Source organism: Anolis sagrei, chromosome 3 (genome assembly GCF_037176765.1).
Source record: "Anolis sagrei isolate rAnoSag1 chromosome 3, rAnoSag1.mat, whole genome shotgun sequence".
NCBI lineage: Eukaryota > Metazoa > Chordata > Lepidosauria > Squamata > Dactyloidae > Anolis > Anolis sagrei.
The window spans coordinates 223,440,620-223,467,917 of NC_090023.1; the positions used below are offsets into that span (position 1 = coordinate 223,440,620).

The window sequence follows — 27,298 nt, forward strand, 5'->3', positions numbered from 1 at the left end:
AGTGTGAATGTTGCAATTAATCACCTTAATTAGCATTGTAAAGCCTTGCAGCTTCAAGGCCTGATTCCTGCCTGAAGGAATCCTTTGTTAGGAGATGTTAGCTAGCCCTGATTGTTTTATGCCTGGAATTCCCGTTTTCAGAGTGTTCTTTATTTACTGTCCTGATTTGAGAGTTTTTAAATACTGCTAGCCAGATTTTGTTCATTTTCATGGTTTCCTCCTTTCTGTTAAAATGGAATCATTAAATAAATTGATTGATAGTAAGCCAACACAAGGGTTAACTCCAATTGAATCAGGATTGTAGTCTGGACTTATATTAGAGTTAAGGTCACCATCCTATGGGTTAGACCCATGGCCTACAATCAGTGCTTGAAACCTCTGTGTAGGTAGCATAATTATGAAGAACTGAAAGCTGCATAAAACTGAAAGTTTCAAGGCAGGGCCATGCAAAATGTGATCTTCTAACTGTTGCTGGAGTGTAATTCCTAGCATTTCCTACGATTGGCTATGCTGTCTAGGAATTGCAGCCCAACAACATCTGTAGCACTGTACGATGACCATTTGTGTTTTAAGAAAACAATAGTTCTGGATGGGCATTTGAAAAGCCATTGCTCTCTTGCCAAATGGGCTTTTGATATCTCTGTAGTATCCGCCACTCCATTATTATTTTTTCATCCTTATTTTCTCTTATTTGCCCCCAAAGTGTAGTTTCTGCTGGTTGTTGCAAATTATTTCAACATTGTCTATAAATTGTATGTTTTTATTGTATAAACTGATAGTGTTGACAATCACCTTTGTTATACTGTATGGAGATAGAATTATTTATTATTCAGAGAACATTTGCAACAATGAATATAATCCCCAATAAAACTAGCAGAATGACTTGCACCATCCCAGTGGTTGAGTTCTGTTTCAGGTCTTATTCAACATCATCTCACTGGAAATAAAAAGGGGAAATGCAGCACCTTTTGGCAAAAACAGACACATATACACCAAACACTTACATGGTTCTAGAGCAGCATTTCTCAACCTGGGGTTCTGGACCTCTGGGAGGGGGTCCCCAAAGACCATCAGAGAACACAGTATTTTCTGTTGGTCATGGGGGTTCTGCATGGGAAGTTTGGCCCAATTCTCTTGTTGGTTGGGTTTAGAATGCTCTTTGATTGTAGGTGAACTATAAATCCTAGCAGAAACAACTCTCAAATGTCAAGGTCTATTTCCCCCAAACTCCACCTGTGTTCACATTTGGGCATATTGAGTATTCATGCCAAGCTTGGTCCAGATCCATCACTCTTTGAATCCACAGTGCTCTTTGGATGTAGATGAACTACAACTCCAAAACTCAAGATCAATGCCCACCAAACCCATCCAGTATATTCTGTTGGTTGTGGGAGTTCTGTGTGCCAAGTTTGGTTCAATTCCATCGTTGATGGAGTTCAGAATGCTTTTTGATTGTAGGCTACAAATCCCAGCAACTACAACTCCCAAATGACAATATCCCCAGCATTCAAATTTGGGTATATCAGGTATTTGTGCCAAATTTGATCCAGTGAATGAAAATACATCCTGCATATCATATATTTATATTACAATTCATAAGAGTAGCAAAAGTACAGTTATGAAGTAGCAACAAAATAATTTTATGGTTGGGGGTCACCACAACATAAGGAACTGTATTAAGGGGTCATGGCATTAGGAAGGTTGAGAAACACTGTTCAAGAGGACACCTAAGTCACATTCACATTTATGTTTTAAAAAGCATGAGAACTTAAACTGAAAAACACGAGAAGCCTGCTAGAACAGACAAAGGGGTTACAAACCCTAGTCCAGGCTTTGTATGCTTGGAACAAGCAATAGTAACCAAAGCAGGAACAGTATCAAGGAGCATAGAAGGGACACTTGGGTTGGCCTTCATGGCCCAGTAATGGTTGTTGTGTGCCTTCAAGTCATTTCTGACTTATGGCAACCCTAAGGCAACCCTGTCACAGGGTTTTCTTGGTAAGATTTCTTCAAAGGGTCTCTTGAACTGGTCACTGACCGTAATAAAATGAACTTGAACTTCGAAGTGTTTTGCCTTTACCTTTCACTGAGGCTGAGGAATTGTGGCTTGTCCAAGGTCACAGAGTAGATTTTCATGGTTGGGCAAACACTGTAGCATGCTCTTGCTCGCTCGCTCTCAGTAACTGTAGTCCATTTTTACACACAATCCTACAATTTCTCGAATACCACATTGGTGGTTTGATTTTGTTGATAGCTAGAGAAGAAAATGCCTTTGTTGAGAGCTAGAGATGGGGGAAAAAGGTCTATTCTCTACAGTGATTTGGGTGACATTGCCATGATGGCTGCAGGCCATACGAATGAGAAAAATACGAGAATGCCAAAGTATCCAGTGGTTTCTTCATTTTCAGGATGTCATGCAATTTTCCTGGCCATGTACATTTTGGTGCATCAGTGTTCCCTTGCACCTTTTTTCTGTAGATGTCTCTCTCTCTCTGCCATATTCATGCTCTAAAAAATTCCTGTTTTTTATATTACAGAATAATGTTCTGTCTTGTTTTTGGAGCTAGAACATGAGATCACCTCAAACCAACAAAATATTGCAGCTTATTGCAGCTGGATTTAACCAACACTCTTCCATTGGCTCAACCAAGGCTAAAAAAGGATTTTTTTTTTGTTAGGAAGCCCAGCAGAGGGCAATGCAGGAGTGTGTACCACAGAAAGATGTACAGTGGGAAGAGGAGTTAAATTTGCAGCAGCGAGCAGCTTTTCCTCACTCCTAAGCAGGAACAGCGAGGCAGTATAATACCATCTCCATGCCATAAATATGCCATGTGTGAAAAATGAGTGTCTGGATTTTCTGGCTCTTCTGTTCCCTCATTGTCTCCTTTTCTTTTTGCATCATGTCTAGTAGACTGCATTCCTGCAGCTAAGGGCTGTATTTGTTTTGGTCTTCTTTTTAATATCACTGCAGCCAAGGAATGTTTCCCCTCCATCTTTAGGAATAATGAAGAAAACATTCCTGAAATGGGTGGTTTTTCTTTTTAGGCTTATTAAAAAAGCAGTACAGATAACCACTCCACTACTATGGAAATATAGTCAATGAATGCATAGCCACTAGGGAGATCGGGGGAAATTGCATTTCTCTAAGGCTAGGACTATATGATCTGTCCAAGGTCACCCAATGGGTTTACATGGCTGAGCAGGGTTTCAGACTCTGGTTTTGTAGCCCAGCACTCACTACACTGTATATACAGTATGTATGTATGTGTGTATGTGTGTGTAGATACAGAGTTCAAAAAGAGATGCCAGTATTTTACCATTTCATTGCAAATCAATAGCAGTTGCCTGTCATATACAAACCATGTGGGATGGGGAACACATAGCCCTCTGGAAATGGTTGGACTGTGATGCCCATCATCCATTTACTATGATAGCAAAGGCTAATGGATGTGGCACTCCCAACAACAGTTGGAAGACCACACATCCTCCCTCTGTTTTGTATAGATCACACAATAGGGGAGACATGAATCTCATTACAAACGATAGCGTGGTGCACCCCACTATAAAATATAATAAATATAACAAATATTATAATATAAGATAAGATAAAAAGGATCATTAGTGTCCATCTATTTTCTCTTTCAGTATCTAGGAGGATTGTCCCTAATTTTTAGTTCTATTGACGACTTGTCAAAAAACATCAAAGCAGTAGTTAATTAGATGCCATGCAGGGCTAGTTTTTACAATACACAGTTGTAGCAGTATGATTCCAATTTAACAACATGGCTATAGAAACCTGGGCTATTTAGCTTAGTGAGCCATTAGTGATCTTTGGCCGAGAAACTACGCACTCCTTCCTAAACTGCAAATCCCAGAATGACCTAGGATATAATCACTGCAATTATAGTGGAATCATTATGCTATAATTGTGTTGTATGAAAGGAACCCCAGTTCACAACAAAGGTGATTTTTTAAATCATGTCAGAAGTGACTTGAGAAACTGCAAGTCACTTCTGGTGTGAGAGAATTGACCATCTGCAGAGACGTTGCCCTGTGGAAGGCTTCTCTCATGTCCCTGCATAGAAAGCTGGGGCTGACAGACCAGAGTTCAACCTGTCTTGCAGATTTGAACCGCCGACTTTCAGGTCAGTAGTTCAGCCAGCACAAGGGTTTAACCCATTGCGCCACCGCAGCTCCTAACAAAGGTGATGAAAATGGAGAAACACATAGAACTGTGTCCATTTCCATAGCTCAGGAAAGGTATATGTTAAAACAACTACTATCAGAAGTAGGTCATTGGCTTTGTAAACTATAGTCTTAAAAATTGAACCATTTCCAAGCCCTGGCCATCATTTTCTGAATGATGGCAAAGTATGAGCTTTGATATCATACATATGAAACTGTTGGGCACTGAACTTTTGATTATTTCAATGAATGGTATGAATTTTCTGGAATTATATTTCATTTCCTGAAGTACTTACATGTTCAGCAAATTATCTTTATTATTTTTCAATTTTTTTCAACTGAAGAAAGCAGTCATTTAGGTAATTTTGAAAAAAATATATATGTGGGAAAGAAGTTGTCATTGCTATATTCGTCTGTTTTTCAAAGCTATATGTATGGACCACATTTCACCTTCTTAGACTCTGGTTCCAGCTGTATTCCAGGACCAGTACTCAAGGAATGGATAAGTTTGCAATATGTCAAAAAAAAAGGATACAATCATAGAATTATAGACTTGTAAGGAACTCCGTGGGCCAATCTAGTTGAACCCAATGCTATGCAGGAATCCATGGCCAAAGTACTCCAAGGATATGGCCACTTGAAAAACCTCCACTTCGGAGTGTGCCCAGGTAATTTACACTACCTTCCTAGGATGGAACCTATCCGGCACTGGAGAGAGTGTAACATATGCACAGATAGGCCTCTCTGGCATTTTTTTGTCCCATTGTAACAATAATACATTGAAAAAAAATCAGCAACAGAAAAAAAGAGGTGTTAGCTCCAGAGACACTGTAGCAGGTAAGATTAAGGGAAGCATTCTGTGTATGTGCCTTCAAGTTGCCTGTTGACTTATGGCAATCCTATTAATTAAATAGGGTTTTCTAAGGCAAGGAATATCAACCCATAAACACACATGCTCCACAAACATCCTATTAAACACTACATCAATCTGTGCATGTGTGCGCACACATGTGCACACATGCGCACCAACAAAATGTATGAATTTGGAGGCAGGACCGTTCTGTGGGTCTGAATGCTCCTGGAAGTGCTTTTTTTGTGGTAGCTCCAAGCAAAAGTCAACCATGAGATCATTAGTATCTTTCGGTAACTCCACTCAGGGCCCTTTGGATCTCTCCAAATTAAAACTTGACTGCACATTAATGGTGTCCGCACCTTAGAGTTCAAATGTTGTTCTGGATAGCAGATCTCTTTATAGAGCTCTCTTTACAGAGCTTTATAGAGCCACTGCTGGTATCCTAGTACACCATATGGGAAACTTTGGTTTGGACATTCGTTCTACATTTATATTAACACACAATTTTCCCCATGCTATTAAACATGTAGAAAAGTCCTTACAGAACAAGTAGGAAATCAAAGTTCCACGTCCCACCCAAGAAAACAAACTCTGTAATCCCGTCACCCTTCCTGGATCACAGGATCATGCTGATGGTTTCTTTAGGAACCCTTGTGCTAGGCAGTGATTTCAGGTACTCTAAGTGCTTCCTTGTGTCCTCTTGGTTATGCCGGACATAGTAGACCACATAGCTAATGACCAAGGTAAACCAGCTGAACATGGTAACAAACATGGCGACATCTGTGGTTTTCTGGTGCATGTTGCAAAAGCGGGAATCAAGGATATGGAGCAGAGGCTTCCCAGTATATTCTTCTTGCACAGATGTTTGGCAGGTGGTCTCATTGACCGAGTCAGGGTCTAGTTTCACTTCCCACAAGACTTCCTGTAAAGTACATTCACAATGCCAGGGGTTGTTGGACAGGCGGATCATGGCATTCAAGTTGACCAGGGCTTCCTTTGGGATCCTCTGAATGTGATTCCCAGAGAGATCCAGAAGCCGCAAGCCATCGGCAACCCCCTTGAATGCTGCAGAATCGATCTTCTCAATGGCATTTTTAGACAGGTCTATCTCTTGTAAGTGGGCAAGGTGCCGGAACGTGCTGTTGGGAACAGCAGTGATTTTATTTGCGTCCAGCTTTAGAAACATGGTGTCTTTGGGAATATCCCTTGGGATCTCTTGCAGGTTGCTGGCGCTGCACAGAACTGCTGTTGCCTCTGAGGAGTTGGTACACTGACACTGCTCAGGGCAGGAAGTACAATAGGAAGGGACACAGAAGAGGAGGAAGAAGAGAGCTTGGAAGTAGAACCATAGCATGGGCCAAGATACCTCAGCTGCCAGAAACATGCTGGTCATCCAGTCAGGCATCTGCAGTCCTGCATGGCTGCTAAGGCAAAGAAAATGAGGCTTTCTCACAACCTTCGGAACTGGGAATTCTCACAGTGCTTTCTTCAGACATCTGGTGACCGTTCCTCAACAGACCCAGGCCTGGTACACTCACTCTTCTTATCCTTCAAAGCAAGGACAGATAGCCAAGGAATTTCTATGAGATAGACAATATAAACATAACAGAAGAAAATAAGAAAAGTTAGATTGAAGACCTATCTAGAGCATTGTGTACCATTGTGTTCCTACAGATATCAACCAGATGGCTACAGAAAGCACACAAAGTAGATGATGATAATAATAATAATAATAATAATACTTTATTTATAGACTGCCCTATCTCCCTGAAGTGACTCAGGGCGGTTTCCAACAAATATGGCAAACATTCAATGCCAAAAGAAAACCATACAAACAATTTAAATCAAGACAAACCACAATAGACAATACAGAACAATCTAACTGTAACATAAAAACAAATAGCAAAAAACAAACAAACATCAAAAATACAAAAATCCTGATAAAACACACTAAAAATAAAAATACAAAACCAATTTCATCAAAGTGCCATCAGATGAGGTTCAACAGTACCAATGGGCAGGAGTACTAAAATGGATCTGATCAACTATAAAAGGGCTGGGTGAGAGATAGTGCAAACAGAGTATCATAGGGCTGGGAAAGTGGATGAAATGGATGAAGTGCAGAACAGAGTACTATCTGGTGACCTAGGGACTAGTCATTCATGAAAACTTGCTGGAACATCCAGGTTTTCAGTTCCCTACGAAAGAAAGACAGTGTGGGGGCCTGTCTAATTTTCTTGGGGAGGTTTTTCCAAAATTGGGGGGGGGGGGGGAACCGCCAAGAAGACCTTCTCCCTCGTCCCCACCAGAGGAGAGCCTTCCCAGTAGATCTTAGAGCCCGCACTGGTTCATAGGGGGAAATGCGATCACAAAGACAGGCAGGGCCTGAACCATTTAGGGCTTTGTAGGTCATAACCTGCACCTTGAATTGGGACTGGAAACTTATCGACAGCCAGTGGAGCTGCTTTAATAGGGGTGCCGTGCACTCCCTATAATTACCTCTAGTTAGAAACTTGGCTGCCAACCATTGTACCTATTGCAGTTTCTGGGCCTTCTTCAAGGGCAGCCCCGCATAGAGTGCACTGCAATCTCGGTATAACCAAGGCATGGACCACCGTGGCCAAGTCGGGATTCTTGAGGTACAGTCACAGCTGGCACACAAGTGTCCCCCCCCCCCAACCACCGCTGACACTTGGACATCAAGCATCAGTTCTGAGTCCAGGAGGACCTCCAAGCTGCGGACCTGTGTCCTCAGGGGGAGTGTACCCCGTCAAGCACAGGTTGCCTCACGATTGACTTGTCTGGATTAAGCTTTAACTTATTAGCCCTCATCCAATCCATCATGGCTGCCAGGCACTGGTTCAGGATCCAGGGAGCTTTCTTGGAATTCAGTGGAAAGGAGTAGTAGAGTTGAGAGTCATCTGCGTACAGATGGCACCAAACTCCAAAACTCTGGATGACCTCATGTAGATGTTAAGAAGCATGTGAGATAGAATGGAACCTTGCAGAACTCCATAGGTCAATAGCCAGAGCAGGAGTCCCCCAGCTTCACCAACTGGGTGCAATCCTCCAGGAAGGAGCACCCACTGCTGTGCAATGCCCCCAAGACCCATTCTGGAGAGCCGCCCCAGAAGGATACCATGGTCGATGGTATCAAAAACTGCTGAGATGTCCAAGAGAACCAATAAGGACACACTTCCCCTGTCTAGCTCTCTGTGGAGGTGAATGCAATAGCAGCTGTGATCCCTAGCAACTGGTATTCAAAATCATATTGCTTCTATTGTTTTTGTTCTGTGCATTTAAGTAATTTCCAACTGATGGTGACCCTATGATGTGGGTTTCTAAGGTTAAGAGTGTGTGACCTGCCCAAGGTGTCCCACTGGGTTTTCTTGGCCAAGCAAAGATTCAAACCTTGTTTTTCAGAATCATAGCCAATCAGGACACTATGCTGGTTCCATATTAAAAGAGGAGATATATCTATATCTATATCTATATAGATATAGATACACACACACACACACACCATCATGTAGATTTTAAATTGTATCAAAATGCTTTTAATGTAAGCCGCTTTGAGTCTCCTTGTGGAGAGAGAAAGCGGGTTATAAATAAACATAAACATAAGCATAATAATGATAATGATAATAGTAATAATAGATGATCTTTTCAGGGACTGTCCTTGGACTCTGGAAATCCAAAATTAGTCAATAAAGACTGGTTGAGCTTTTGAAAATTTAAGGTTTTAAAGAAATAGTTTTAGGAGAGCATAGTACTGTTTCTAGTTTAATCGTATTGTTCTTTCAATCTGTATTTTATCCTTTTTATCTGTATGCTTCCAACTGTTTTTAAATATTTCAGTGTTGATATTTTTTTTTTTTCCAAGATGGCGCTGTGAACACACACAGCACTGCCAGCTCCTGAGGGCGAGATCTAATTGCCCCCGATTTTTTCCCCTCGCTGCCTCCCCTGCCCAGTTACTTTTGGGGAAGGCCCCCCCCGGAGGACACCTCGGGACAGCGGAAGGGAAAGAAGCCCCGAAGGCCGGAACAGCCGCGCGCCGCCGCCACTCAATCGCGGCTGGCTGCGCCACGCCGCCATTACCATCGCGGCCTGCTCTCTCTCCTCCTTGCTCGCCAGGCATCGCGACCAGTCACTTTTGGGGAAGGCCCCCCCGGAGGGCACCTCGGGACGGCGGAAGGGAAAGAAGCCCCGAAGGCCGGAACAGCCGCGCGCCGCCGCCACTCAATCGCGGCTGGCTGCGCCACGCCGCCATTACCATCGCGGCCTGCTCTCCTCCTTGTCGCCAGGCATCGCGACCTCTCCATCGTCGCGCCCCCCCCCCACCTCCTTATCCCGGGGGAGGGACCCACTCACCTCCCGCAGGGCCTCCACTCCACCCAGGCCCAAGGCAGACCGTCCTTCCAGCGATCCATCATACTGGAGGAGGTGAGTGAAGGCCTGAGCAGCCGCCCTCCCAGCCACTCCAAAGCCATCGGGAGGAAGCCAGCTGTTACCGCCCCCCCCACGCCACCGGGAGGGCGAGAAAGAGGGAGCCAGCCGCCCCATCCAGCCATCGGCTGAGCGCCAGGCCGCGCCACTCGCCCCCCCACGCCATCGGGAGGGCGAGGAAGAGGGACCAGCCGCTGCCGCCCATCCAGCTACCGGCCCTTTCGCCGCATCGGGAAAGGGCCGGCTGAGCGCTAGGCCGCGCCACTCGCCCCCCCCACGCCATCGGGAGGGCGAGGAAGAGGGTTCCAGCCGCTGTTGCCCCATCCAGTCACCGGCCCTTTCGCCGCACCGGGAAAGGGCCGGCTTGAGCGCCAGGCCTGCGCTATTTGCCCCACACACCATCGGGAGGGGTGAAGAAGCGGAAGCCAGCGGTTGCTGCCGTCCAGCCACTGGCCCTTCCGCCGTACCGGGGAAGGGCCAGCTGAAGCGCCAAGCTGCGCCACCTTCATTCCCCACACCATCGGGATAAAGGGGTGAAGAAGAGGGAGCCAGCTGATCCACCCACCAGCATTGGAAGGAGCTGAGGAACTCATCAGGCTCTGCCTGGAGCAGAAATTTGCAGCTGCCATCTGACTCTTTTTTCTTACTATTTTTATTTTCTTTCCTTACTTTTCCTTAGCTAGTTGTATTTTATTTAGTTAGCTATATGTTTTATGTTTAATTGCTGATAATAATAGGAGGTGCGAGGAGCAATTAGGAGTAGCAATAGGAGAGGATAGGATTGCATGAGATGGTGTGAGTGAAGAAGTCCAGGAGAGCGTATGAGTTGTCCGTGATAGTAGCGAATTATAGGAAGGTGTGGATGATAGCGGTGTGTGTGAGAGAATGTATAAGTTGGTTTTAGTGTGCTGAGAGAAATGTGGGAGGATGTGCAGAGTATGGGAGCAGTGGAATGTTTGCCGGATTGACTGATTGTGTTGTAAGTGGGAGTGAGTGAGTAGTGATAAGAGTGTCTGGTGCTAGTGGTGAGAGAGTGAATTCTTTTTGTCATAGGAATGGCTACAGCGGACTCTTATCCGAAAAATGACATTTTGCACTTTTACGACCTCCTGAGGGACTCGTTCAACCATGTGCTGCTCCAGCTCAGGTTTTTGAACGAGAAAATGGACCATCTCCTCAGAGGCTTTGCCTCCTTTTCAGGAATTACTGTGCAATCTAACCCTCCAAAGATTGAAGACTCTCTCTGTGCAGACTTAGCTAAGGACTTGTGCCAGAATGGGGAGGAAAGCACTTTAGAGCATTCGGAACTTAAGGCGGAAGGAGGGAGGGAGGGAGGGATTAAGGATGAGACATCTGAGGGAAAAGGAGAATTTCTGGGCGTACATAGGAATGGAAACATCCGGGAGTGGCAGCGGTGTGGGCTGGCTGCTCAGAGAATGGCCAACAACACAACATCCGGCCACGTGGATCAGCCCACTGCACTTTATGATTGGAATCAACATCTTTCCACAGACAGTTTTGCAGTGGACATTGCCGATTTAATGATAAACAGAGGCAGATGGACCTCCAAGAGGGCAGTTTGCAATTCCCTGGCCCAAATCCTAGGTAAAAGATCTCAGGATATAAGACTAAAAGCCATAGTGTGGTTGTGGAGGGATTACCAATCCCCTGACCGCTCCACCCGTCTTCAAATTTCATCAGAAGACGCCACTTGGCTTGGTGAGCTAATGGCTAAACAATCTGGCCTAAAGAAATGGGGAATCACCATTAGGAGGGTAGTTGTAGACCCTCACATTCGCCCCTTGTTCGATCCTGGGGCTTTGTCCCACCACACTCCACCTGGCCCCCAGGCGAACTCTACAACTAGCTCACCAGTCACGGCCCCCCCTCCTGGTTCGTATAATTTTAAGACCCCATCTGCCCCAATCGCTTCCACTCAGCCAGTCACACTTCTCCGCTCGAGAACACTCCCTTTATTCAGCCCACTTAGCTCCCTTGATACCTCACTGGCCACCTCAATATCAGAGTCATCCCTTCCAGATGCTCAAGGGAGATTATTTCCCAGTCCAACTTCCTCCCCTGAGAGTTGACTAGACTCTGGTTGGGCGGGGGGAGGGAAGGTTCCAGAGGAAAGGGGCGCCATCCCAGTCGTGTGGGGAAGGAGATTTGCGGTTCATAAACATCCCAGGGAGAAGCGCAACAGAGTCCTTGCGACCCTGGAAAAGGTGGGTAGTGGTAGGCTCCTTGGCAGCCCCCTTGGTCTTAAGGTCCTGTTGATTAATGCCAGATCCGTGAATGGTAAGACCGCAGCCATCCAGGACCTGATCCTGGATGAGAGGGCGGATCTGGCATGCATCACCGAGACCTGGTTGGACGAGGTGGGAGGTGTAAACCTTTCCCAACTGTGTCCTCCAGGTTTCGGAGTGCATCAACAGGCCAGACAAGGGGGGCGGGGAGGAGGGGTCGCAGTGGTCTTCCGGCAAACCATCGCCGTGACCAGATGCGCTGTCCCGCAAGCGTCTGGGTTTGAATGTGTCCACCTGAGGGTGGGGAGCCGTGACAGTGTGGGGTTCCTGCTGGTATATCGCCCACCCCGAGATCCAGCAGCTTCCCTGGCTGAGTTAGCGGAGGTGGTCTCTAATTCGGCCTTGGTCTCCCAGCGCCTTGTGGTGCTGGGAGACTTTAACATCCACGCCGAGACCACTTTATCTGGCGCAGCTCAGGATTTTATGGCCACCATGACGGCCATAGGACTGTCACAGATAATATCTGGCCCCACGCATCATGCTGGGCACACTCTTGACCTCGTCTTTGTGGCGGACGACGAATTGATCAGAGTGGAAGATCAAAACATCCTTCCAGTGTCATGGTCTGACCATCATCTGATCACATTTAGACTTACTGCGACCCTAAACCCCCCCAGGGGTGGAGGACAAATTAAGATGGTCCGCCCTAGGAGACTGATGGATCCGGATGGATTCCTGAGGAATCTTAGGGTTCTTCCTGCCTTGGAGCCTGGCGATTCTATCGACGCCTTAGTAACTCTCTACAACGGGGAGATGGCCAGGGCGTTAGATATGATCGCACCCGAACGCCCCATCTCGTTGCGTCGTGACAGGCCATCTCCTTGGTTCACCGAGGAGCTGGCCGTGATGAAGCATACGAGAAGGGGGCTAGAGCGCAAATGGAGGAAATCTCGAGATGTATCTGATCGAACACGGGCTAGAGCCTCCCTTAAGGCATACTCCGTGGCCATACGGGCGGCCAGGAAGTCGTTCACGACCGCTCGTATAGCATCTGCAGCAAATAGATCATCGGAGCTGTTTCGGGTCGTGGGTGAGCTCCTCCACCCTCCAGTGGTGGAGGGGCTCCCCGACGACCCCGCAGCTCGGTGTCGCGATTTCGCACACCATTTTGCAGATAAAGTCGCCCAGATACGCCTCGAGCTCGACTCCAATTCCATCGCAGTGCCAGAAGAGGTGACGGAGGCACCTGCTTGTCCGGTTTTATGGGATTCTTTTAGGCTTGTTCTTCCTGAAACCGTTGAGGAGATCCTTGGGGCTGTGAGAGCGACCACCTCATCCCTGGACCCATGCCCATCCTGGCTCATTAAATCAGCCAGAGGGGGGTTGCTTGATTGGTTTGTACCAATTATCAATACATCGTTGGAGCAAGGAATTTTTCCATCTAACCTGAAGCAGGCCGTGGTTCGCCCACTTATCAAAAAAGCTTCCCTTGACTCCTCGGTGTTGAATAATTACAGGCCGATCTCCAACCTTCCCTTTTTGGGAAAGGTGCTGGAGAGGGTGGTCGCCTCTCAGCTTCAGGGTTTCCTAGACGATACCAACTACCTAGATCGGTCACAGTCTGGTTTCAGGCCTGGCCATGGCACCGAGACAGCCTTGGTCGCCTTGGTGGATGACCTCCGCAGAGAGCTAGACAGGGGGAGTGTGACTCTGCTGGTTCTCCTGGACATCTCAGCGGCTTTCGATACCATCGATCATGGTATCCTTCTGGGTCGTCTCTCCGGGATGGGCCTTGGGGGCACGGTTCTGTCGTGGCTCCAGTCCTTCCTGGAGGGACGAACCCAGATGGTGAAGCTGGGAGAGGCCTGCTCTGACCCCTGGCCTTTGACCTGTGGGGTCCCGCAAGGCTCTATTTTGTCTCCCATGCTTTTTAACATCTACATGAAACCGCTGGGAGAGGTCATCCGGGGTTTTGGAGTTGGGTGCCATCTCTACGCAGATGACACACAACTCTACTACTCCTTTCCACCTAATTCCAAGGAGGCTTCTCAGGTGCTAGGTGAGTGCCTGGCCGCTGTGTCGATCTGGATGAGGAAGAACAAGCTGAAGATCAATCCCGACAAGACAGAGGTCCTCCTGGTCGATCGTAAACCGAATCGGGGTATAGGGTGGTTACCTGTGTTGGACGGGGTTACACTCCCCCTGAAGCCACAGGTCCGCAGTTTGGGCGTCCTCTTGGATTCTTCGCTTACACTTGAAGCTCAGGTGTCGGCGGTATCCGGGAGGGCCTTTGCGCAACTGAGACTTGTGCGCCAACTGCGACCATACCTCGTGAAGGCTGATCTGGCCGGGGTGGTCCACGCCTTGGTCACCTCTAGAATGGATTACTGCAATGCGCTCTACGTGGGGCTACCCTTGAAGACGGCCCGGAAACTGCAACTGGTCCAACGTGCAGCAGCCAGGATGCTAACCGGAGCCCATTATCAAGAGAGGTCTACCCCTCTGTTTAAGGAGCTCCACTGGCTGCCATTCATCTTCCGGGCCCAATTCAAGGTGCAGGTGCTCACCTATAAAGCCCTGAACGGTTTGGGACCACCCTACCTGTGTGACCGCATCTCCATCTACGAACCCACACGCGTGTTACGGTCATCCGGAGAGGCCCTGCTCGTGATCCCACCCACGTCGCAAGCGCGCTTGGTGGGGACGCGTGACAGGGCCTTTTCCGTGGCGGCCCCCAGACTTTGGAACGCCCTCCCAAAAGATCTCAGACAGGCCCCCACTCTAGCCGTTTTCAAAAGGAATTTAAAAACTTGGCTGTTCCGTTGTGCCTTCCCAAACTAGGAATCCCCATCCCAAGTCCTGGAAGCACTTTAGTACAACAAATGTTGCTGCACATCACACTTTAATCCTACGTTCCTCCTGCCATATCAGCACTTTTAACCCTGTACCCCTTTGCGCCGGCCGAACCAGTTTTTAATAGTGTCTTGATGTATGTCATTTGCTGTTTATTTTGCTTAATTGTTTTGATTTGCTTGTTTACTGCTGTGATATGTTTTCTTTGTATTGTGTTAGTGGCTTCGGCCTGTGTAAGCCGCATCGAGTCCTTCGGGAGATGCTAGCGGGGTACAAATAAAGTTAATAATAATAATAATAATAATATTATATATGTTTTAAATGTCTTGCTTTTTTATTTGTAAGCTATTTTGCAATGGTTTTGTGGGAAAGGTAGGGTATAAATAAAGTGAACAACAACAGCAGTCCTACAGCAGTTTTATCTTTCTTTAAAATGAATACCTAGCTTGGGAAATTACTTGTTTTGGACAATCTCAGAATACCCTCAGACAGTATGGCTAGTTTTCAAAAATAACTTCCAATCTCTGTATAAATACATATGGATTTGTCAGTATGTCTAGTCATATTCTTCTTGTGGAGTTAACTAAATGTGACATGCAAATTATACCTATATCAAAGTCCTGATATCTACACAGGTTTTCCCTTGACATTAAGTCTAGTCGAGTCTGACTCTGGGGGTTGGAACTCCTCTCTATTTCTAAGCTGAAGAGCTGGCATTGTCCATAGACACCTCCAAGGTCATGTGGCCAGCATGACTGCAGGGAGTGCTGTTACCTTCCAGCCAGAGTGGTACCTACTGATCTACTCACATTTGCATGTTTTTGAACTGCTAGGGGCTAATAGTGGGAGCTCACCCTGCTCCCGGGATTCGGACCACTGACCTTTCGATCAGCAAGTTCAGCAGCTCAGCAGTTAACTGGGATGATAATGTTTTAATGTGTATGGTGCTGATATTTTAATCGTGTAATTAAGTGGCAATGTGTTGTTATTGTATATTTTTTGTATGTTAACACATGTTGTGAACCGGTCCGAATCCCTCTTTGAAGGTGAGAGGGTTGGTATATAAAACCTTGAAATAAATAAATAAATAAATAAACAATAAATAGCAGTTTAGCCCGCTGCATCACAGCAGGCTCCTCTACACAACAAGCCTTTTTCCCCTTCCTGACTGAAACTCGAGTGAGAGAAAGAACAAACAAAGGGCAAAGGTGTTCCTTGCTAAACTCTTCCTAGTACCTCACTGGTGAAGATGATACAAATGAGGGTTTGGGACAGATGCACAACTACTTTTAGATCACAGCTCTGGGTAAAAATGATCAAAAAGAGCATTATTTGCAGGAACACATTACTGAATGTTAGAAGGAATGCCAGAATTATTAGCAGATTCTCTCTAACTAAATAATTATAACACTTTAAAATCAATTATAAGTGAAACCTTGTGAATTACATTACAGAGCTCTTATGCCTCACAGAATTCCATAGGACAGAGCCATGGCAGTCAAAGGAATGTGTCAAGCTATGTCAAAGAGACTAATATATCATCCTGGCTTTAAAATAGTGAGGGAGTGGGAGGAAAGGAGATTTCTCCACTTGCCAGTATTTGGTTTTCTATCTCTTTGAAGTTCCAAATATGTGCTTGTTAACCTAAAAATGCAGGTGTGTAGCTCTTTGAGGGGAGAGCAGCTAATGTTAATCTGAAAATAGGTTCCTTCTCATCCTTGTATTGCATTTGGTAGTGCATTTGTGTTGTGCTAATTTCAATCAAGGAATCAAAGAACTGAAAGAGACCACAAGGGCCATTGAGTCCAACCCCCTGCCATGCAGGAAAATACAATCAAAGCATCCCCGACAGATGGGCATCCAACCTGCTTCTTAAAAACCTGCAGCGAAGGTGACTCCACCATACTATGGAAAAATATCACCAGCTCTACACAGTTGTTGAGAAAATGAGCACACATAAACACATAAAAAATCTACCTGGCTGCATAGACTAAAAATGGCAAAGTATTCACACATTTTAAAATAACCCACCCAATGCACGTGTTTGCTGTTCGTGTTCTTGCTTCATTATGATGCAGTGATACCAAATGATGTGGACAAAATTGGCAGAGGTAAGTATGCACAAGCAAACAAGACCCTGAATGGGCAAACTTTGTCCCTCTAGGTGTTTTGGATTTCAGCTCCCACAATTCCTAACAGCTTCAGGCCTTTTCCTTTCTGCTTAAGCTGCTGAGGCAGAAAAGGAAAGGGCATGAGGCTGTTAGGAATGGTGGGAGTTGAAGTCCAAAACACCTGGAGGGTCGAAGTTTGCCCATGCATGATGTAGACGCACCCATAGTTTCCTTTAAAGAACTCTGAGAATCACAGTCTGATGAGGAGACCGGGAATTCCTCTGGGTCAGTCATGAGGTTGATTGGGGCATAGGATGGCAACCTGTGCTCGATGGGGTTACACTCCCCCTGAGGACACAGGTCCGCAGCTTGGAGGTCCTCCTGGACTCAGTACTGACAATTGATGCTCAGGTATTAGTGGTGGCCAGGAGGGCTTTTGCACAGTTTAAACTTGTGCAAAACCTGCACCGTACCCTGAGAAGCCCGAGCTGGCCATGGTGGTCCATGCCTTGGGTACATCTAGATTGCATTACTACAACACACTCTCTGTGGGGCTGCCTTTGAAGATGGTCTGGAAACTGCAACTAGTGCAAAGATCGGCAGCCAGGTTGCTAACTGGAGCTAGTTATGGGAAGTGGACGACACCCCTACTGAAGCAGCTCCACTGGTTGCCAATAGGTTTCTGATCTCAATTCAAAGTGCAGGTTATCACCTATAAAGCCCTAAATGGTTTGGGACCTGCCTATCTTTGTGATCATATCTTTCCCTATGAGCTGGCATGATCTCTAAGACCTTCTGGGGAAGTTCTTCTCTCACTCCTACCCCTGTCTCAGATATGGTTGGTGGGGACAAGAGAGAGGGCCTTCTTGGTGGTGATTCCCCAGCTCTGGAACTTCCTCCCCAGAGAGATTAGTCCCCACTCTGTCCACCTTCCGCAGGGATTTGAAAATCTGGATGTTCCAGTGTGCATTTAAATAACAGTCCCTGATCATAAATGCACAGCCCTAATTTACTGATAAGGTTTATCAGTCCCCGGTGGCACAGTGGGTTAAAGTGCTGAACTGCTGAATTTGCTGACCGAAAGATTGCATGAGCTCCCACTGTTAGCCCCAGTTTCTGCCGACCTAGTAGTTCGAAAACATGCAAATGTGAGTAGATCATTAAGTACCACTTTGGCAGGAGGGTAACACCATTCCATGAAGTCATGCTGGCCACATGACCTTGGAGGTGTCTACTATCGACGCTGGCTCTTTGGCTTAGAAATTGAGATGACCACCATCCCCAAGAGTTGGACATGACTGGACAGGGGAAAATGTTTACCTTTACTTTACCTACCCCAGCCTGGCTCTATAGTTTAAATTTTGCACAAATCCTGGCCCTGTCCTCTCCAATCTGATAATGCCTACCATATTCTTGGTCACTGGTTGTTGAGACTGATTTGACATATTTTATGTTTTATATTTGGCTGTTTTTTTAATTGTTTTAATTAGATTATGTTGTATTATATATTATTATGTTTTTTATTCTGTCTCAGTTTGTAAATTCTGTTGTGTGCAGGGCTTGGTCCCCATTTAAGCCTTTCAGGAGATGGTGGTGGGGTATAACAATAAAGTTGTTCTTTGAGCAACCCTTTAGTTAGCTCCAACTCACAGAATGACAACTGCCTTTGTTCCTGATGGGAAAGAGAAAGACTAGTATAAGATTTTGGCACAAGGATGCCCGTGAAAATGATCATGTGAAGTCACCCCTTGTTTTGGGATGTGTAAATCCAAAATGTTGGCATTGCTTCGATAGAAGCCCTGCCGTATGCTCCAGCCTTTTGCCTGCTGGTTGGCACAGAGAGGAGCTCCTTGCAAGCAGGGAGGAGGGTGCCTCTCCATGGTGCCAGGGGAATCCCTCCAGCTCCTTGACTCCTCCGATGATGCTTTCACCAGCCTGGCAACTCCTTGAACCTCCAATTGTGGGACGGGCAAGGAAATTATACGGAGGGCAAGCTTCTGAGCTCTTTTTCCACCCGCCATGCCATGCCATGCCTAGCAGCATCTGCTGCCTCTCTTGCTATTACTATTCAAGGTCTGTGAGTCATGAGGCTGAAGGGCCATCTCTGCTGGAAAGCAGCGCCAGACAGAAAGAGCCAGTCAGCCTATTGTCGAAGGTTTTCATGGCCAGAATCACTGGGTTGCTGTGAGTTTTTGGGGCTGAATGGCCATGTTCCAGAAGCATTCTCTCCTGATGGTTCGCCTACATTTATGACAGGCATCCTCAGAGGTTGTGAGGTTTGTTGGAAATTAGGAAAATTGAGTTTATAGATCTGTGGAAGGTCCAGGGTGGGAGAAAGAACTCTTGCCTGTTCTGTTTCAATTGGACACCTTGATTAGCATTTAATGGCCTTGCAGTTTCAAGGTCTGGCTGCTGAGTACCTGAGGGAATCCTTTGTTGGAAAATGATTAGTTGGCATTGATTGTTTCTTGTCTGGAATTCCCCTGACCCTGCATTTCTATGTTCTCAAATAATATGATGAACCAACCTGGACTCAGCATATTATTTGACAACACAGAAATGCTGGACCACTCTAACAACCACCATGTCAGACCACACAGAGAAGCCACTGAAATTCACAAGCATGTGAACAATTTCAACAGAAAGGAGGAAACCATGAAAATGAACAAAATCTGACAACCAGTATTTAAAAAACTCTAAAATCAGAACAGTAAATAAAGAACAACACTAAAAAAGGGGGAAATTTCAGACATGAAACAATCAGTGCCAACCAACACCTCCCAACAAAGGATTCCCTCAGGCAGCAACGAGTCAGGTTTTGAAGCTACAAGGCCATTCAATGCTAATCAAAGAGGCCAGTTGCAACATTCACACCTGCTTCAAACAGTCAAGAGTTCTTTCTCCCACCCTAGACATTCCTGATAGGTAAATCCAATTTTCCTAGTTTCCAACAGACCTCGTAACCTCTGAGGATGCCTGCCATAGATGCAGACGAAATGTAAGGAGAGAATGCTTCTGGAATATGGCCATGCAGCTCGGAAAACTCACAGCAGCCAGTCAGCCTTTCCTTGGATTTTGCCTCCAGAATTTTGTCTCCATCTCTAGAAGGTGATGGATAGTCCTCAAAATAAGTCATTATAATTCTATTTTAATATTTATACGCTGGGGATATTAAATTATATTGGGGTTTTTAAAACTGTGAGATGCTTTGTGCCTCAACCCCAGGAGAGGAGAGCAGGATACAACTAAAGAACAACAACCACAACAACAACACCACTAATGGTGATGATGATGAAGATGAGGGTGATGTCAATCTGACACTCAGCCTGGCTGCAGCACCCGCCTACGCTTTCCCACCAGAGTTTCCTAGCTGCAAAAGGGAGCCTTGGAGATGGAGCTCCAGGCAAAGATGGGCTTTGGATCAACCCAGCATCCAGCATCATTCCCCATCCTCCACGTCCCAATCCCCCTTTCCAGCAAATCCAAAGAGGAGGAAGAAGATGCATTACCTTGAGTGCGACCCTCTTCCTGGGCTGGCCCAAGTTTCTTGGGGACTGAGGCGCAAAGGCAGGCAGGCTGGCAGGCAGGCTGGCTGTCTCTCCCTCCCTGGCATGCCACGCCCTGGGCTGGTCTTGCGTGGGGGACTCTCCGCTTGCTTGCGCACCCGCGCACTTGTTGCTGCCCTCCTCCTTCCCTCCTTCCCTCCTTCCTTCCCTCCCAGCCTCTTCCTCCCCGGCGCCCACCGAGCCATTCATGGAGAGGGTGGGCTGCCATTGGATGGAGCTTGTTTGTCGCTGGCATCCTGGCAGGAGCATCTTTGGGTTTTTTAAAGGGGCAGCGCCAGAATCTCAGCCAAGCCATGCCTTCCTTGCTCATCCCTCTCCCAGGAAGCAGCAGCTGATGGCCATCTTGTGAGTGTGAGTGGGTGTTTTCAAGAGGAGTTGGAAGCCTTCTCCATCCAAGTCCAACACCCTCCCCACCTCCGCCAAGAAGCAGGAACATCACATTCAAAGCACCCCCGACAGATGGCCACCCAGCCTCTGCTTAAAAGCCTCCACAGAAGGAGCCTCCACCACACTCTGGGGCAGAGAGTTCCACTGCTGAACAGCTCTCACAGTCAGGAAGTTCTTCTCCATCCAAGTGTCTGGAAGGCAAAATTCAAGAAGCCCACCATTGTCTGGAACAGGCATGGGCAAACTTTGGCCCTCCAGATGTTTTGGACTTTAACTCCCCTAAGCGGCTGAGGGGGGAAAGGAAAGGGCCTGAGGCTGTTAGGAATGGTGGGAGTTGAAGTCCAAAACATCTGGAGGGCCATAATTTGGCCACAGAATCGTAGAATCATAGTTGGAAGAGACCTTGTGGCTCATCCAGTCCAACCCCCAGCCAAGAAGCAAGGAAATTGTATTCAAAGCACCCCCAAAAGATCATAGAATCATAGAATTGGAAGAGACCTCATGAGCCGTCCAGTCCAACCCCCCCCCCCTCAAGAAGCAGGAACATCACATTCAAAGTACCTCTGACAGATGGCCATCCAGCCTCTGCTTTAAAGTCTCCAAAGAAGGAGTCTCCACCAAACCTTCTACTGCTGAACAGCGCTCACAGTCAGGAAGTTCCTCGAATCATAGAATCATAGAGTTGGAAGAAACCTCATGAGCCATCCAGTCCAACCACCTGCCAAGAAGCAGGAAAATCGCATTCAAAGCACCCCTGACAGATGGCCACCCAGCCTCTGCTTTAAAGTCTCCAAAGAAGGAGCCTCCACCACACCCTGGGGCAGAGAGTTCCACTGCTGAATAGCACTCACACTCAGGAGGTTCTTCGAATCATAGAATTGGAAGAGACCTCATAGGCCATCCAGTCCAATCCCCCCCCCCCCTCACCAAGAAGCAGGAACATCACATTCAAAGCACCCCTGACAGATGGCCATCCAGCCTCTGCTTAAAAGCCTCCACAGAAGGAGCCTCCACCATACTCTGGGGCAGAGAGTTCCACTGCTGAACAGCTTTCATAGTCAGGAGGTTCTTCGAATCATAGAATCATAGAGTTGGAAGAGACCTCATGGGCCATCCAGTACAACCCCCCCCCTCGCCAAGAAGCAAGAACATCACATTCAAAGCACCCCCAACGGATGGCCATCCAGCCTCTGCTTAAAAGCCTCCACAGAAGGAGCCTCCACCATACTCTGGGGCAGAGAGTTCCACTGCTGAACAGCTCTCACAGTCAGGAAGTTCTTCCTAATGTTCAGGTGGAATCTCCTTTCCTGTAGTTTGAAGCCATTGTTCCACGTCCTCGTCTCCAGGGAAGCAGAAAACAAGCTTGCTCCCTCCTCCTTATGACTTCCCCTCACATATTTATGAAGAAACACAACCTATAACCATGCCTGGTCTAAAACTGGAAGGTGGGGAAGCAGCCCTTTGTTGTGACTTCCACTTGCTGCCTCAATGCCTAGGTATTTATCATAGAATTAGAAGAGACCACAAGGGTCGTCCAAACCAACCCCATTCTGCCATGCAGGGAAAGATAAATCATAGAGTTGGAAGATACCACAAGGGCCATAGAATCATATAGAATCATGGAGTTGGAAGAGACCTTGTGGGCCATCCAACCCTTTGCCAAGAAGCAGAAAAATTGCATTCAAAGCATCATCTAGTCCAACCCTCTGCTGTGCAGGAAAAGCAGATTCAAAGTACCCCTGGCAGACGGCCATCCAGCCATAGGGAAGCTGATGAAGAAACACAACTTACAAACTATCGACACACCCCCTAAGAAAATCCAACAAATGCTACTTTCAGCAAAGGACAAAAGGGATCATCTCACCTCAGCCGGAGTCTGCCATATACTGTGCAACTGTGGACAAGTCTACATAGGGACCACCAAACGAAGCATTGCCCAAACATGAATCAAGGAACATGAAAGGCACTGCAGACTAATTCAACAAGAGAAGTCAGCCATAGCAGAGCACCTGATGAACTAACCTGTGCACAGCATATTATTTGAAAACACAGAAATGCTGGACCACTTGAACAACCAACATGTCAGACTACACAGAGAAGGAACTGAAATCCACAAGCAAGTGGACAATTTGAATAGAAAGGAGGTAAAAATGAAAATGAACAAAAAATTCTAAAATCAGGACAGTAAATAAAGAACAACTCTCAAAAAACAGGGGAATTCCAGACAGGAAACAATCAGGGCTAGGTAACACCTCCCGACAAAGGATTCCCCCAGGCAGGAAGCAGCCAGGCTTTGAAGAAGCAAGACTATTCGATGCTAATCAAGCTGGCCAATTGCAACAGTCACACTTTCCTCAAACAGACAGGCGTTCTTTCTCCCACCCTGGACATTTTACAGGTATAAAAACCTCACCTACCTAGTTTCCAGCAGACCTCACAACCTCTAAGGATGCTTGCCTGCCATAGATGTGGGTGAAACATCAGGAGAGAATGCTTCTGGAACATGGCCATACAGCCTGGAATACTCACAGCAACCCATCCAGCCTCTGTTTAAAAGCCTCCAGAAAAGGACCTTCCACTACTCAGAGGCAGAGAGTTCCACTGTTGAACAGCTCTTACTGTCAGGTAGTTCTTCTAATGAAAGCATTCCCGACAGAGAGCCAACCAGCTAAATAACCTCCAGAGAAGAAAACTCCACTACACTCTAAGGCAGCACTGTCAACAGTCCTTATCTTTGGGAAGATCTTCCTAACGTGTGGGTGGAATTTCTTTTCCTGCAGTTTGAATCCAGTCCACTCTGCTTCTGTGTCAGCAAATGTGCTTCCCTCCTTTTCGGCACCAAGGCTTCCAGGGTTAATTCATTCTTCTCTGTCATCACACGCAGCCTTCATTTTGATCTCAAAGGGCAGCATCACTGTGCATTAGCCTCAAGATCAAGCCAGAGAGGTTTGCCTCCTGGGGAAAACCTCAGTATAGAAAAGGAAAGACGTGTTCGCATACATGATGCAGAGGTGCCAGCCGCATGTTTGCAGACATGTCTTTCAGTGTTCACAGCAGAACCCATTTTGAATTGCATTATTTTTTAGACTGAATGTAGTTTGACACCACTTTAACTGACATGGGGGCAATGCTATGGAGTCCTGGAACATGTAGTTTGTTGGGAAACCAGCTGTCTTTGGCAGAGAAGGATAAAGACCTTGTAAAGCTACAACTCCCAAAATTCCATAGCATTGAGCCATGCCAGTTAATATGGTGCCAAACTGCATTAACCCTACAGTGTAGTTGTACTTAGTGTGGAGTGTGAGCCACCTTGAGCCCTGCGGGTTAAAATGCTGAGTTGCTGAACTTGTTGACCAAAAGGTCGCAGGTTCAAATCCGGGGAGCGGTATGAGCTCCCGCTGTCAGCCCCAGCTTCTGCCAACCTAGTAGTTCAAAAACATGCCAATGTGAATTGATCAATAGGTACCGCTTCGGCAGGAAGGTAATGGCACTCCATGCAGTCATGCTGGCCACATGACCTTGGAGGTGTCTATGGACAACGCTGGCATTTTGGCTTAGAAATGGCAATGAGCACCACCCCCAGAGTTGGACACGACTGGACGTAATGTCACAGAAAAACCTTTACTTTTACTATTATATAACTATAAATTAAAACCAATAAGAGCATTAAACATAAGACATAAATAACATTTAAACGTTAAGACAAAGCATTAAAACATGCTAATATGAATATTAAAATCACAAGATCCAAAATCGTAAACCATAGCCATTCCAATTGTCATTGTACATATTCCCTAATTATTCTGGCCAAAGGCTTGGTCCAACAACCGTGTCTTTGTTTTCTTTCTGAAGACCAGGATGGAGGGCACTAATCTAATCTCACTGGGGAGAGAATTCCAGAGCTGAGGAGCCACCAATGAGAAGGCCCTGTCTCTCATTCCCACCAACCACAATTGCGACAGAGGTGGGACTGAGATTAGGGCCTTCCCAGAAGATCTTAGGCCTCATGATGGTTCATAAAGGGAGATACGTTTGGACAGTTAAGCTCGGCCAGAACCGTTAAAAGTCTTTGATCTTCAACTGCCTTATCTGCATGAAGTAAGGTGGATGTCCCTAAGAAGAAGGAATCCAAAGAAACCACTGGAACCCATAGTTATAGTGACTTACTTAGCCAATCCCTCGTAGTCCGAGGATGATGGTCCTCCAAGTGTAGTATCCTGGGGGTGGGTCCATAGGTGACTGTCGAGCCCTATTCTTGATCTGCATCTTCACCCACAGTGAGGACATTGGTTTCCAGGTGGAAGGTGGTCCTGGTCAGGGTTGGCTTGACGCGCCTTCCTCTTGGCACATTTCTTTTTCACCCTCCATTGGTGCTTCTTCAAATTCTGCAGCACTGCTGGTCACAGCTGACCTCCAGCTAGAGCGCTCAAGGGCCAGGGCTTCCCAGTTCTCAGTGTCTATGCCAGAGTTTTTAAGGTTGGCTTTGAGCCCATCTTTAAATCTCTTTTCCTGCCTGCCAACATTCCATTTTCCATTCTTGAGTTCAGAATAGAGCAACTGTTTTGGGAGATGGTGGTCGGGCATCCCCCAGAATATTTCTGACTTTTGCCTGCTAGCTTGATAAAAGAGGTGAGGCCAGAGTTTCAAGAACAAGCCCAGTATGGTTTAGGGTAGAGATGTAGACAAGCCACATAAGTAGGTTTTGTTGTGTTGTTGGAGTGATATAAGTGTCTGTAAATGGAGATTACAATCACTCTGCCCAATTTTGTGTCATACTGTAGCTAGTAGGATCAGTAGTTTAGAAATGGAAGTATAGAGGGACTTTTATCTGTTTTTCCTCATGGTAAAGCTATGTTAGGGCCTGTTCATCTTTATTTAAAATGGCCTTTGCCCAATGAATTGTTTTGAACGTCACAGAGAACATCATGCGTGAGCCAGCTCATGCCTCCCAGAAGCTAATGGTAATGTGCAGTGGTTGGAAAATGGGCATCATTTCTGGGAGGCCTTGTCATTACCTAGAGCAGGTTCGATCATGCCTGAGATTCGATTTGAGAATGTGATTCAGCAAAACAGCTGGGATCTATTTCATGGGCAAAATACTAAGTGTCCGAACTGGACCTTGGAAGGCTGGATATTTTAAGCAACAGCAGCTGGTGGGATAAAAGGTTTCAATTTAGGCAGTCTGCAGACTTATTTATGATCAGGGGTGAATTTCTTTTCTGTCCAGTGGCCGGAGCTGACTCCAAATTGAATATTGATTTAATCTTTCCAGGTGGTTATCCTGTGAAATACATATTTGGTGACTCCTTTTATTAAAGGTTGTATTTTAAAATATAAAAAGGTAAAGGTTTCCCCTTGACATTAAGTCTAGTTGTGTCCGACTCTGGGGGTTGGTGCTCATCTCCATTTCTAAGCCAAAGAGCCAGCGTTGTCCATAGACGACTCCAAGGTCATGTGGCTGGCATGACTGCTTGGAGCACCATTACCTTCCCGCTGGAGTGGTGCCTATTGATCTACTCACATTTGCATGTTTTCGAACTGCTAGGTTGGCAGAAGCTAGGGCTCACAGTGGGAGCTCACCCTGCTCCCCGGATTCAAACCACTGAACTTTTGGTCAGTAAGTTCAGTAGCTCAGCGGTTTAACCCGCTGTGCCACTGGGGCTCGATGGTGTTTAAACCTCCAAGGTCATGTGGCTGGCATGACTGCATGGAATGCCGTTACCTTCCTGCCAAAGAGGTACCTAATGATCTACTCACATTTGCATGTTTTCGAACTGCTAGGTTGGCAGAAGCTGGGGCTCACAGTGGGAGCTCACCCTGCTCCCCAGATTCGAACCACCAAAGTCAGTAAGTCAGTAAGTTCAGTAGCTCAGTGGTTTAACTCATTGTGCCACTGGGGCTCCATGGTGTTTAAAATATAAACATGGATTAATGTGAAGGCCAGAGTGGCTTTACGATGTACCCAAACTTCTGTTCAATCTGCACTTGCAAACATGGCTTCTAATAATATGCAAGCAGTGCTCCCTCTCGTTGAATCGAAGGTAGTTGTTTTTAAAACATCAACAGAAACAAGTTAACTTTTAGATTACAACTCCTATACATTTCCATCATCAGCAGGATCAGTGGTACAGGATTCTGGGAATTATAATCCAATAACAAACTTTCCCAAACAACAGACATAACAGCTGTGTTGATGGAGTGTTTACAAGCCAACAGAGAACTCAGTTGCTCTGTGTTTTGATCTGAACTTTAAAGGAACAGAACTCTATTACCAAAATAGATTCAGCACGTTTGGCAACTCCTTAAAGTTCAGACTAAAACCCAGAGCAGATTCACTACCCAAATGACAAGGAAGCCACTGGTTACTCTTGTATGAGGAAGCTTATCTGAATCCTACCCTAACCTCCAGCTACATATCAAACACTGTCATTGTGTAATTGTACAAATCTACAATGAGCTCATGGCTAAAATAGCACACTCCAGTGTCTACCATTTCTACATTTCATGTTCACTGCGTCCAATTAATCAACGTGACTCTTATTTACAAAACATGTCTGCAAGCTCTGTTTCTTCCATAAACCAAGATTATTCATTGCAGGCGTCTGCGGTGCTTCTGGATACAACTAGGAATAAACAGAGAAAATGGAA

The 27,298-nt window shown here is 46.2% G+C and overlaps 1 protein-coding gene across 2 annotated transcripts; it reads right to left on the reverse strand.

The window, feature by feature from the left end:
* Positions 1–739: 739 nt before the first annotated feature.
* On the reverse strand, positions 740–23,483 carry LRRC3 (leucine rich repeat containing 3). Of its 2 annotated transcripts, none has more exons than XM_067465918.1 (2): positions 23,068–23,483; positions 740–6,618 (listed from the first exon to the last, which is right to left on the reverse strand). In XM_067465918.1, the coding sequence occupies exon 2, from the start codon at positions 6,441–6,443 to the stop codon at positions 5,655–5,657; it is 789 nt and encodes a 262-aa protein (XP_067322019.1). In that variant the 5' UTR covers positions 6,444–6,618; positions 23,068–23,483; the 3' UTR covers positions 740–5,654. The 2 variants fall into 2 exon arrangements, with proteins under 2 accessions (XP_067322019.1, XP_060624003.2); XM_060768020.2 differs by lacking the exon at positions 23,068–23,483 and adding an exon at positions 20,207–20,551.
* Positions 23,484–27,298: the final 3,815 nt, after the last annotated feature.

What these genes read in the sequence shown, in the direction of transcription:
- LRRC3 (XM_067465918.1), bottom strand. Translation starts at nt 6,443, where the DNA reads ATGCCTGACTGGATGACCAGCATGTTTCTGGCAGCTGAGGTATCTTGG.